Consider the following 13,533-nt stretch of genomic DNA (forward strand, 5'->3'; position numbering starts at 1 on the left):
CAAGTTGTGACAGTAAGTTTTTAAAAGGGTTTCAAAAAGCCAAGTGTTGCAGAATCTCATCTCATGGTTAATAATTCTCCAATCAGTGAGATTGGAATCAGCAGTGTTTCACCCACTGCTCATGAATTAGCTTTTTGCTGCCATGTTGATTTGGAACATTACATGTCCTGCCGTACTTTTCAGAAATATTTTTAAAAATTGGCCGCTGTTAAACCATATAAACTTGGCCTTACATGCATTTCAACCACTCTAACTCTAGTATTTTTTTTCATGAGTGTTCCACTAATGCCCTGCTCGACAATCAAGGAAGCAATCAATCACGCAAAAATAGGGAAAAAACTCACAGTGAAGGTGGGATGGATAAATGTGCCAACTGGCTTCCTGCAAATTATATATTTAAAACTAAACACTGACAGATGATATAATGGTTATACAAAGTGCAGCAGGTAAATAAAAAAAGTCTCATTTATAGACGAGATACTTTCCCTTTAAGGGAAGTAGCAGGGCATGAGTGGCTGAGTGAGAGAGAGAGAGAAAGAGATGGGAGAAAAGGAGAGAGAGAGAGAGAGAGGGTGAAGGGAGTTTCTGCACTTGCCTGTCTGGCAATGGCCGAGGAATGAGTGCACAAGTTTGAGTCTGGGTGAGTCAAGCTGTGTGAGAGAGAGGCAGCGAGGAAAAGGAGGGGAGAGGGGCTTGCGCGATGAAAGGAGCAAGGAGGAGCGGAGGGAGAGATGCTAGGAGATGGGTGGCATTCGAGGTGGAGAGAGCGTAAGCAGTTTGTAGAGGGATCGTTGAAGTGCAACAACACTATGGAGTACAGGAGAGGGAAAAGTGTTAGAGGGAGAGAAAGACTGCAGAGTAAGAGGTGAAGGAAATAAAAGAAAGAATGGATGAGTTAGGTGATGTTTTTTTTTTGGTGGGGGGGCAAAGAATGAATGTGGTAGTTGGGCAAGTGGTAAAGCATTTGCATAAAGGGTGAGGGCACTCTGCCCGGCTTTGGGGAGAGGTTGGCATCTCGCCTTGCCGACTGGCAGAACGAGGACCAGGGAGGAATAAAAGAATGAGGGGGAGCGAAAGAGTGCGAGAGAAAAGTCTCTCAATAGTGCATCTCTTGTGTGAGGAGAAGCAGGCCTTGGCTGCTGTTGGAGCAGGGCATGGAAGGGAGGGGATATCGGGTTTCATTATCTGCTTGATTCCTGCTGTATTTGCTAACCATGAGGTTCAAAGCCCTCGCTGCAGCTGTAGGCAGGGCATGGTAGCCACTGTGTGCCGCTGGCATGTGCCGACTGGAACACTGTAGGTGTGTGCAGCTTCGGTTAGGAGTGAGACAGAAAGTGTGAGACTCTCCTTCCTTGTAAGCAGAAAGCTGCCGCACTCTATCACCCGTCTCTCTCACACACACACGCACTCGAAGTATCACACTGCCTACTTGACCTTATCAGGAATGGCTGCCCTTGTCCAGGGGAAATGCTGTAGTCTCAGTTTTACTGCGGCGTCCTGTCGGAAAATGCCACACCATCAGTGTGTGTGTGTGTGTGTGTGTGTGTGTGTGTGTTTGAGTGTGTATTTGCCATGGTGACGCTACAGAATCCTCATAATGTAAACACACTCACGGTACACATGCAGTAGTCTATATGCATTCACTTAGCATGCATGTAATCCTATACTAGCCCATCTAGCCGCAGCCACATGTTGAAATGGTTTTATTAAATCATTGTTTGCAACATGCAGCGCCAGAATCTCCTAATTCAGTTTGAAATCCATAATTTTGCCCAGTTTTATTTATACCACGATAACATCATCCCCTAAGAGAAACATTCTTTCTAATTGACGGCACTGTTATCAAGATTTACATTCAGTTTGGCATTAAAAGGAGTAAATGTATACTGTTTCACACAGTCCCTGCAGTACATTTTGGTGTATGCAGTGTTTAAGTTTTGAATTCCATTCACCAAATCCAAGCCAAAAAACCCCCAAATATATTTAACCAATGATCATCACAAAATGTATTTTTAAGTCGTCTAAATTAAATTCAGTCCTTGAGTGTATGAATTGGGAATATAACTCACTTGTGCGGTTAAAGTTATGTGTATAATTAACTGTATAAGGTGAAATTTATGCAGATGGGCCAGAGAGTCGTAGAAAAACCACACCAACCTCAAGAAAATCCTGGCTGAATAAATTTTGGATACTAAAAAAGAATCATAAAGAGCTCCTTGATCTTATCTTTGAAGTGCTTACATTTGAGGCTAAACCAGTCTGCCCAGACAAATCCATCGCGCAAACGTGAAAGCATATTTGAGTATAATATTACCCAGGTCTGCAGTCATGTCAGAAGCCCCAGCTTGCTATCAGTCCTTGTGTCTCTGGAGCTGTTTAAAGCTCGCCCGCTCTGTCTTTCCCTCTCAGCCTCATGCCACAAATGGCTTCCAGACTTTCACACATAGTAATGCTTCAGTGTGTAAACAGGCGTAATTACAAACGATGCGCAGACACACTTTTAACATCAATCTGTGCCGATGGGAGAAAGGGAACAGAAAGAGGGGAAGTTTTTTCCTCTTCCAGGGAGTAGATGAATGGATGAAAAGGTTTTGAGCTGGATGGAAATAGAAGGACTGGCAGTGATGAGAAGTTAAGGAGGAAATTTTTAAGAAGAATAATGTGGGTCTGTGTGTGAATGCATGTGTGTGGGCCTGAATAAGTGAATAAGTGAATGAAAGGGGGAGAAAAAAGGACACTGATTTTTTTGAGAGTTTCCAAGGAAATGGTAGTTTATGTCAACTTGTCTGTAATTATTTTATATCCCTGTGGATTGTGAGGTTACCAACCCATCACCTCTTAATGGCAGGATGTTACTCACCACTAGTCAGGCCTGCGCACCTTCTTTTTCCTGCAAATTTGTAATAAAAATATGGAAACTTTGTTTAATCCAAAGGCACTTATTTCTCTCTTCTATTTCCTTTTTTTCTTTTTGAACAGAATGGACAGAAATGGCTTTATGCCTGCATTGCATTAAAATATCCCGACATTCCTGTTTTATGTAAAGTTAAGAATAACGAGACATGATTTAAAAAAAAAAAAAAAAATTTATTTATGAAGCGCAAACAGCTCAAGAAACTTTAACTGAAATGATTCCAGACCAACTCGAGTTGTCAGGGCACACACACACACACACACACACACACACACACACACACACACACACACACACACACACACACACACACACACACACACACACACACACACACACACACAAAGGAAAAATAGCTCAGATCTCTCGCAGTCTTTCCTTTACATCACCACAGTACTTGTCAATATGTGATTTCACACAGCAGATGTCAAAGTTAAATTCCAGCCTTGACACGTCCTGACACGCTGTAACCTTCATTAGCTTTTTTTTTTTTTTGTGTGTGTGTGTGTGTGTGTGTGTGTGTGTGTGTGTGAGTGTGTAAGAGAGAATTATAATTTCATCAAGCAAATCTGGCCTTCAGTTACTTCCTTGTGGCATCAAAAAAATATTAAAATTAAGTTTAACTTTTATCTTTTAATAAGATTTTCTGAAGAAATGCTGAAATAGCAAAAGGCTAATATGTCCTAATGTTTCCTATTCTTCCGGCAAATATAACGTAAAATAAAACTACTGCTATTATTAATATGATTAGTAATATTAATACATATTTGATACACACGTCAATTAAATACAATACATTAACATGGATGTATGAGGAAATAGGAATTAAAAATCATTATCTCTAAAATGTTCAGAATTTTCATATTAAACTGAAAAATGACAATTTTGATTGAATGTATGCATGAGTTGGAATCTTAATTAAATACTGCCCCTTTGTTTAATAACTACTTTCCAAATTTATAGATTCAATAAGTCACTGTTGTAACTGCCTAAATGTTTGGAAATGAATCTTAATTTTTTTGTGCAAGAAATTTCTATTTTTTAAACTAACTGCTTCAAACTTGAAACCACAGTTTCTATAGATTTGGTAATATTTAGATAGTGTTGGTGGTTAAAATTCAATAATTCTTTATACTATATTATGAATTAAAAATGAATAGAGTGCACTCATTAACAGCGTTTTAAGAAGACATGTTACAGGACTGTTTGATGAGACTGGAGTTCATTTATTTTTATTCTGCTTTGATTTATTTCTATCTATTCATTTTTAAGTTTTATTGTTTCTTTAGTTAAAATCACAATTTAAAACTAATAATGATTAAAATATAATAAATGACCTTTTCTTTATTAATAAAAAGCCAAACGTGTGTAATCTCCTGTCTGCAGTCCAGAACACACTAAATGCCTGCTGACTCACGATCAATGCGTCGTCACCCTGCAGGATGTGGCATCAAAAAATGTATGACCCGATCTGATCTTTCCTGACACATTTCCTATGCGGATGTCAGCCCTTTGACATTTACTTGCATACTATTAATACCACAAATTCATCTCAGGTAATTGCTTATTAGAGCTGTGAACAATAGTGAGGGGAAACAGGCCCCGAGTTACGCTTGTTAAATCAATTGTATGCAAATATGGCCCACACTCAAGAACTAATAGTCCTTTTTAAATTTGCAGAAAGGTGTTAATAGTCTTATCTAAAAGATGCAAAAACGTTAAATAGACTATTAATACATCTGCAGTAGCTTGAGGGGGGAAGCTGCATAAGCGCTTTTTTTCAAACTTAATATGTAAGGGTTTGCTCTGTCATCTGTGCGTTAGCCTTCACTGAGGTCATACTTTATGGTGATTTTATTTATTAGCTCCTTTACGACACATCCACTCACCTTTAATCCTGTTTCGACTTTTAGTATTAATTTTGACCCTTTTTGTTTGACGTAGGCCGCGCGAGACTAATGCAGAGAGCAGACCGCTGGCAGAGCTCGAGCTCCGTTTTCTCTCCGTTGGGAAGAGGAGCATTACATTTAAATAATAACTGGTAACTTCACTATTTAGAGCAGTTTTACTACCAAAAACGGGACACATTGTACATTTTAACGAACGTAAAATACATAGTTACCAACAGACAGACGGGCAGAGGTTAACAACGCTGTCCGGTGAGACATGAGAAAGACTGCCGTTATCAGCCAAAACTAACGTTACACCGGTGTTGGGGGGAATTTTACGGTGAGCCCGGTAACCGAGGTAGGTTTCTTTTTTTTTTTTAAAGGTGAAAGTTTTAATTTTATCTTGTTTGACAATTATAAAGACTAAGGGTGAAGGCCGTTTGAAGCTAAAGGACAGGCCACACTGAGAGGTTGAGGTGTACTTCTCTGGCGTTACACAGATAACTCCTTCAGCAAAAATATCATTTATTTACTGGTATTTAAATAGTTAAATAAGCAAAATTAGACAATTCTCAACGACGTGCCTACTTAAAATCTGGATTTAGTGATTTCTGTTATTTTTTAGGCCTCATTTAAAAGCCACAGCAGTGTTTTTAACTGTAGAACATTTAGGATATTTTTTTGCCAGCCTTGCATATGTGACAAAATTGTGTAATGGGTCAATTTGCACCAAGCACTGTTTTTTTAAAATCTGTTTTATTGTTTAATGCCATAAAAATATTGAATGCAACAATTTCATTTTTTTTAGGTTTCCTTTGTCTTGTGTTTTTGGCAGTTGCTGCTGCAAGCTTGGCCCTGTTAATAAAACCTGAGGTGGTTTTCGTTTCTCTGCTGCTCTCTGAGTTGTGCCCTGTCAGGGCAGGAGGGAAGATTGTCTTGCCCAGCCTGGCGAACAAAGGTCGTCGTTTTCTGAAAGACAGAGCATGGCATGCAGAGATAAGATGAGCTCACGCTCAAATTATTGCAGAGCTAGATACCTAAAGAGTCCAGTGGCCAGGGCCCGAAAACTGCCACCCTCCGTTCTGCCCCGAAGAACTCTGGGCAAATAAGAGAAACCCTTCTTAATGAGCTGAAAGAAATATGGGGTTGAAAATGTCAAAAAAAAGAGGACGCATTAAATAGCAGGGTGCCACACAGACTCATTTCTTTGCCAAAATCATAAAAGATCTTGCCTTAACTGCAAATTGTGCACAGACCTCAATGCCTGTGTTATGCTGTTTTGTATAATTCTGTATTTGGTCCAGTTTATGATCATAATAGACCTGGCAGTAGATTTAACTAGTGATTTTAAAAAGAGGGATTTTTTTGAAGGATTACATATTTCATACAAATAGTATTTGCTTCATAATATGGATTAATTTGTAGTCTTTTAATAGGTTTCTGTCTGTTTTTTTAAGCTCTTTTTGTTGTATAAACAGCAAAGAAGTTATATTGCTGAAAAAATGTTGCAGGGCTGGAACCACAAAAGCAAATGTTACTAGTTTGAATGGACAATGGAGAGGTTTGGATTTCCCTGATAGTAATCTTGGTTATTATCATTTTGCCTGTCAGTAATGGCATGATGATATTACAGGAAGTGACTGTAATACTTGGCACATATCACTCCTTTTCTTTGTCTGCAGCCCATTCATCAAAAAGTCTAGATCCCCTCAGTCTTTTCAAATAAGCGACAAGCACACCTCCGTCATTATTCTTCAAAAACAAAAACAAACATTCACATCCTCTTTAATTCCATCTCCTCATGTTCCTTTTGCCCATTTTTTTTCTTGCTTCCGCCATCTTCTCTCATTCCCACATTTTTCACGTGTTCAGTGTGGCTGTGTGAGGCAGGCGTATGTTAGCATGAACAATCGGCACCCAGCCCGGCTCGGCCCGGTCCAGATGGGGTCTGCACCCCCCCCCCCCCCCCCCCCCCCCCCCCCCCACCAGACGGGGGCCCCCCCCCCCCCCCCCCCACCCACCCAACCCAGCAGTAGCAGTGACGAGCCAGTCAGCCAGCCAGCCAGGCAGCCAGCTAGCCAGCTAGCTACCCACCCGGTTAGCCAACCAGTCATTCACCCAGCCAGTCATGTAGCCTCTCAGCCAACCTAACAGCCAGCTTGCCAGCCAGTCAGTGGACCAGCCAGTCATCCAGGCTGCGGCTCCTCTGTCAGACACTGACAGAGGGAGCAGGCCAGGCTAAATCTGATGGTCCTGGGAGCCAACCAGAGGACTCTGGTCTTTGTAGGGCGTTCACACAGACAGCCTGTCCCGTTGCACAGCAGGGGGCTTCAACCCACAATCAAATGGCAGGGCCCTCAACTTTGCCACATGACAAGTTAGCTTTTTGTGGCTGCCCATTGCAGAGATTCCAATTTTGACAATGTATCTGTAATTCCTGTGAGCCCCACGGACTAATTTGGACAGCATGAATGAGAAAATGTGCTCCTTTTTTTTGTAATTTGGAAAGATGACATTTAAATGCACTTCTAATGAGAAGAGGGGTCCATACGTATTTCATACATACATGAGATTATATTGAATTGATCCTTGGTGAGAGCCTTTGTCTCTAAAATATCTCTCCCATGGTGCACTGGGCACAGCTTGTCCCTGAGGTCATGTGGGTCAGCCAATGAGGATGAGACAATGCGCTTGCCAGGGCAGCTATACAGCCCTGTGCTCCCTCACTTTCTGCTGCTGTTCAATCCCAATCATGTGTCATTGTGTACTTCATAATGCAACACGATGAAGATATGGGCAATTTACCGGCTGCAGTTAGAAACTATAATTCTTTTCGCTATTACAAAGACCAGCGCATCTGAATCTGAAAGCATTAGACTAAGCCTTTTGAATTACAGGGAAGCGGTATGGCCTGTTTTAGACGGTTTTAATATCCGCTCGCCTTGCCTTGTTAAACAGCTTAACATGTACAGGCTACTTACATGAAGCCGTCCACCACAGCATTTTCAGCCGTCATTGTCCACCGAATCCCGTTTCTCACCCACAAATGGGATTGCTCTCTAATTTGGTAACAGAAACTTTTAATGTGTTGCTGTGTCTGTGCTGTCGGGGCTTTTAAAGTGGAGTAACAAAAAAAAAAAAAAAAACGAGAGGGAGAGAAGGGGCCAGTTTGGATGTGAGAGTGCATTTTGAAACAGGAGAGCATGTTTTTGGATGGTATTTTTTGTTGGGGGGGTAACGGGCATTTTCTTCCCCCTCCTCTCTTTGTTTGTGTGGTAAATCCAGGAGCAGCTGCTGGTCTCAGGGTCTAGTGGGATTTTGGGCCTGTGTTTTCTCATGCCATCCCATGCCAAGGTGGTGTAACGCGAGCAGAGAGAGAGGGAGAGAGAGGGGTGTTTCTGGGGTGGAGAATGGGGGGGTTGCAGTTGGAGAGCGAGCTGGTTTGTTGGGATGGCTGTGACCATGCTGGTGACGAAGGCAATGAAGGGGGGTGGGAGGGCGTAGGGGGGCTTTAGAAGGCGGGTGCTGTCTGGATTGGATGCATGTAAAATTAATATCCTCTGGACTTTGCCTTTGCACTAGATTGGAACTTGTCTATTTGGCTAATGACGTGCCTTCTGCCTGCACCACACACAGTCCCCGTCTCTCCCCCTCCCTCCCTCTCTCTCTCTCTCTCCACTACCCGCCACCAACCCTCCACCCCCCCCCCCCCCCCCTTTGCTTCTCCCTCTGCCATCTCTCTCTTCCCTCCCTTTCAGCGCTGGGAGCGTGCGTATTGGCTGGGCTGTTTGAGACTCGGTGCCAAATAGGTGGGCCCTCTGCATGTTGGCACAGACTCAGTCAATGGTTAGAGAAGGAAAGTGGAGAGGAAGAGAGAGACAGAGTTGGAGAGAAAGAGGGGGAAAAAAGAAGCTGCACTCGGGTTTGCCAGCGGTCGTGCACACTCTTCCAACATTGATTCGGTCCTCTTGTTTTGTTTTTTTTTTTCTTCTTCTTCTTCTTCTTCTCCTCCGTCCGCACCCCCCTTGTCCAGCTCTCTCTCTCCCTCTCCGTGAGTCTTATGCAGATCCCACTGAATTGAACCAATAGCACGCGCCGCTTTGCCAAGCATTTTTTGTTGTTGTTTTTTCGTCAAGATATTTTTTTTTCTGCATATTTTTGCAAACAAACAAAGAGGCTTGTTTAAGTTTTTGACAGTTTTATCCTTTTTGCTTCAATATCTGTTTTGTTTTGTTCATGCTCGTCCAGCTTTCTTTTTTTTTTTTTTTTTTTATCTTTTTAGACAGAGAGATTGCTGAACTTCTCTACACTCTCCTTCTGTTGTGCTCTTGAACAGCACCTCTCCTGCAGCTCCTGCTACAGTACCTCCTGTGTTCCTGTGCTGGTATTACACTGCGCCCCCTTGGCCTGTCTCCTCTTTCTCAGCTTTTTTTCCCCCCTGCTGCTTTTATTGGACAGTTTCTCAGCTTCTCTTTTTGCTTAATTTTTTTCCCTCAGTCTTTTGTTTTCTAATATACGCAGCATTACTTCAGCGCCTTTTGATTCAACAATCCAGTTGTTTTCCTCGTGGTGCATTTTAAGTTTCTTTGCAATCGGCGGGTGAATTTATGATGAGAGAGCAAAATGGTAACTACCATGTTATTCTTGTTTTATTCACATATGCTGTGTGATAATGACTGCTATTGGATAATTTCACATGCGTTCGCATTTATGTTATTTATGGACAAATATATTATGTTTAATGTTTAATAATTGTGAATGTGACTTATCTCAAAATGTAATCTTATATGCATATAGTTTATTTAGTTAATCAGCATTATATTCCAGAAATTCTTTTTGTTTATTTGTTGGTTTTTTTTTTAACATATTAAATGAAATATATTTGAAATATATTTTGAATGAATGTTTTCTATATTTTAATGTTAAATGGTTTTGTTGTAGTTTTGTAATGTTGTAAATGCAAATTGGTGATGATTTTTTTATAACTAACATTTTTGCTTAAATGTATTTATTATAGGCACATAAATGTTTACACTAAAATTATTAGTGTACTAGGGAAGCCTCACAGTCGATACATCTTTACCTCTCTGTCTCTAAGTATTGTGGTGTTCAGTGTTTTTATCAAAGTGCGTCCTTCAGTTTGCTGTGTCTGTGTTAGGTAAGAAAGTGTAAAGCATCTCTCTGTCCCTCTCTTTCTCTCTCTCTCTCTCTCTCTCTCTCTCTCTCTCTCTCTCTCTCTCTCTCGGCACCTCTCGCTCATTCTCTCCCTCCGCTCACACAGAGCAGGCGCCGCTCCTCCATGCTGCGTGCCGGTGCTAACTGCCTCTCTTCTCTCTTCCCTTCCTCACCCCCACTCCCTCTCTCCCCATCCTTCTCTCCCCCATTCTCCCCCTCTCTCTCCACTGCGTCCTCTTGCTTCCCCCCCTCCTCCCTGTCCTCCTCCACCCTCCCCCCTTCCTCCTCCCTCATCCAGGATGAATTCCACCCCTTCATCGAGGCCCTGCTGCCCCATGTCCGCGCCTTCGCCTACACCTGGTTCAACCTGCAGGCCCGCAAGCGCAAATACTTCAAGAAGCACGAGAAGCGCATGTCCAAGGAGGAAGAGCGCGCAGTGAAGGATGAGCTGCTGGGGGAGAAGCCAGAGATCAAGCAGAAGTGGGCCTCGCGCCTGCTGGCCAAGCTCCGCAAGGACATCCGGCCTGAGTTCCGTGAGGACTTTGTGCTCACCATCACGGGGAAAAAGCCCCCCTGCTGCGTGCTGTCCAACCCCGACCAGAAGGGCAAGATCCGTCGCATCGACTGCCTGCGCCAGGCCGACAAGGTGTGGCGGCTGGACCTGGTGATGGTCATCCTGTTCAAGGGCAGCCCGCTGGAGAGCACAGACGGGGAACGGCTGGTCAAGTCACCACAGTGCACCAACCCTGGCCTGTGCGTCCAGCCGCACCACATCGGAGTGTCCGTGAAGGAGCTGGACCTCTACCTGGCCTACTTCGTCCACACGCCAGGTATGTGGCCAACTGGATACTAGACACTATTAAGGAGGGATACCAACACACTCGTCTTACATGCCCGATGTGCATGTGCATATAGGTGTACACACACATTTTAGTAACACACACGTACACACATGGAAACACTTGTGTGACACAGTATTAAATAGAGGGAATGACAGAAATGAAAATACATTAAGATAAACCTGAGCGTAAAGATGTTATTTTCAGAAACGCATTAACAAGGTGCTTAAAATTAAAGTAATAATTAAGACTATAATTAAACTATTTAATATTGCTATATGAAAATTGTGAATTTAGGAACGTTTTTTAAAAAAATATTTTTTCAAATATATTAACTAAACATTTACCTCTAAGACACAAAGTTAATATCCCTTCTTGCTTTTGTTCTCTAAACGAACCGCAAATACTTTTGCTTTTTGTCTTTTTCGCCTTTTTCCTTTTTTTCTTCTGTTTCTTGGTGTTTGTTTACATGACAACATAGTATCAACAGTAATAAAAAGAATATGTGAGTGTGTGTCAAGGGCACACAGCCAGCGTGCTCTGGCAAGTACGAGTTCATTTTTCTGAGCGAGGCATTTGCGGCTTCATATGAGCATGTATTTTGTGTTTTTTATAGGAAGGAATTTGCATGCCTGTGTGTGTGTGAATGTTTTTTATGAGATGATCACCACTGTCCAATTGTGTGTTTTGTGCGATGAGTGAGAGTCGCTGTTTATAAGATTGTACTCAGTCTGTCGAAGTGTATGTGCCACGATAAGGCCATTGTAGCCAGGGATCGTCATTTGGCCACAGCCCAGAGTGTGTGTGTGTGTGTGTGTGTGTGTGTGTGAGAGAGAGAGAGAGAGAGAGAGCGCAGAGCCGCGAGTCTCCTGCTCTCAGGCCGCAGGCTGCTGCCGCCTTCACCGTCTGCCTGAACGCTAGCACCACGTTGGACCTGGCTGCCAAACGCGCGCGCACACAAACACACACACACACACACACACACAGTGCTCACAGACAGCCAGTACTATTGCAGCCACCTTCACACCCATACACACACATACAAACATAGCTAAATAAAGATGCACGCATTTGATTAAAAAAAAAGAAAAACAACTCTGTCATCTTTGTAGCGCACTTTCACACGTAGAGCCAAACACGGTTTTAGTCACGATTGCGTACACACACCCACACATCACGCACACCAGGCCAAGGACTATCATAGATACAGTTTGATACAGCCAAACATTGTTGTATCTCAGCCACCATCATGGATACACACACTCACACCCGGCCAAACATCGCTGTAGCCTCCAGTGCGTGCACTCTACACACACAGCCAAAACACTGGCTGTGTTGTAGTTTTTTCCCCCACACATTACAAAAAACACTGTCACAGCAACCACACACACGCACACATGAAACACATTTCACAGCCAAATCCCCCAAATACACACCGCTTCACCATTTGCTGGCTACGTATACATACAAACACACGCTCATGACCTAATATTATCTCAGCTGGAATTTTCTCGAAATTTCAAACAGTGACTCAACCAGCGTCACACACACACACATGCACAGGCACATATATACAGCATATCCCAGTCACTGCCCAAATACACACACTCACTCTCTGCCTAGGCAGAACTCTTATGGTAGCCCGCTAACACGAGTGTGGCCAAATGCTATCACAGCCGCCCCTCAGTCTCTCTCTCTTTCTCTCTCTCTCTCCCTCTTTCTCTCTCACTGACACACACAAAATCTCGGTCCAGGCCAAACACCTCATGCAGCCTGAGCCAAACCCTGGCAGCAGCTCCAGCTTGTTGGTCTGTCTGTTGCGGTGATAAACCGTAGGTAGCGGGCAGTCCTGACTTTGACTGAGGAAATGTGTCTTACTAATTTAATGGCATTTTTTTCTCTTAACTGTTATTATTAAATTAAATTGAATTTATACTTTTAACTGAATTTATGAATGCTCTATAAAGAAAGAAATTTGAGTTTCTGTGGATTCTGGATTTTTGTTTAGTTTATTATGAAATGTACAGCACACTATTTGTCTTGTAAATTATAATGTCAGATTACATTAAATTATCGTATAATGTTTGTTTAATCTTAGCTCAGGAAAAAAAAAAAATTAAATAACATACCTAATCTAGAAAGATGTTGCCTTAATGTTACATTATTAGTTTTGGAGGGAAAATTATAATGAAAGTGTTTGGTATTTTAATGTGTATAATTAAAGTGATTCTATTGGTCTAAATTTCTTGATATCTTTAAATTTTCAACTCTCTCTTATTGAGAGGGTAAAATGGTTCTCTTATTTTGCTGGGTGCAGAAACAAAACACAGTCCACCAAGAAGCTGGAAATATTTTATTTGCTGTATTATAATGGATATATACTACTATTAGTGACATTACATATTTTTCAAAACAAAAAATAATAAGAAGTGATGGAGGCTTCAACTGTCTGTATATGATTTCATTGTAAAGAGTGAAAAGTAAACGTGTCCTGACATATTTTCTTTACCTCTTGTGACACCGTTGCCTTCCAAGTTTGAAGTTCTGTGGCTGCGCACTCGTCGCTACTGTACTTTGGTTTACAGCAGTACAGTAAAACACATGGCTGCTCGGAGGGGCTGCCCAGTGCGCTGCCCATTCATAATATAGACTTCCTGTGTGCTCTCTCTAATCTTATCTGGCCAACACAGTGTGCCTCGGTACTTTTATCTGCCTC

General features: G+C 42.2%; 1 protein-coding gene across 12 annotated transcripts in view; it reads left to right on the forward strand.

The window, feature by feature from the left end:
• Nucleotides 1–13,533, forward strand: part of LOC121941879 (nuclear factor 1 X-type-like) — a 118,639-nt gene that overhangs the window by 27,410 nt on the left and 77,696 nt on the right. For 11 of the 12 annotated variants that reach the window (XM_042484816.1, XM_042484813.1, XM_042484810.1 and 8 more), the window contains one exon: nucleotides 10,277–10,808. In XM_042484816.1, the coding sequence (XP_042340750.1) occupies nucleotides 10,277–10,808 (532 nt within the window). Of the gene's footprint in view, nucleotides 1–9,059; nucleotides 9,430–10,276; nucleotides 10,809–13,533 lie in introns of those variants that run through there. The other variant, XM_042484811.1, reaches the window with a different exon arrangement.

Source organism: Plectropomus leopardus, chromosome 4 (genome assembly GCF_008729295.1).
Source record: "Plectropomus leopardus isolate mb chromosome 4, YSFRI_Pleo_2.0, whole genome shotgun sequence".
Taxonomy (NCBI): domain Eukaryota; kingdom Metazoa; phylum Chordata; class Actinopteri; order Perciformes; family Serranidae; genus Plectropomus; species Plectropomus leopardus.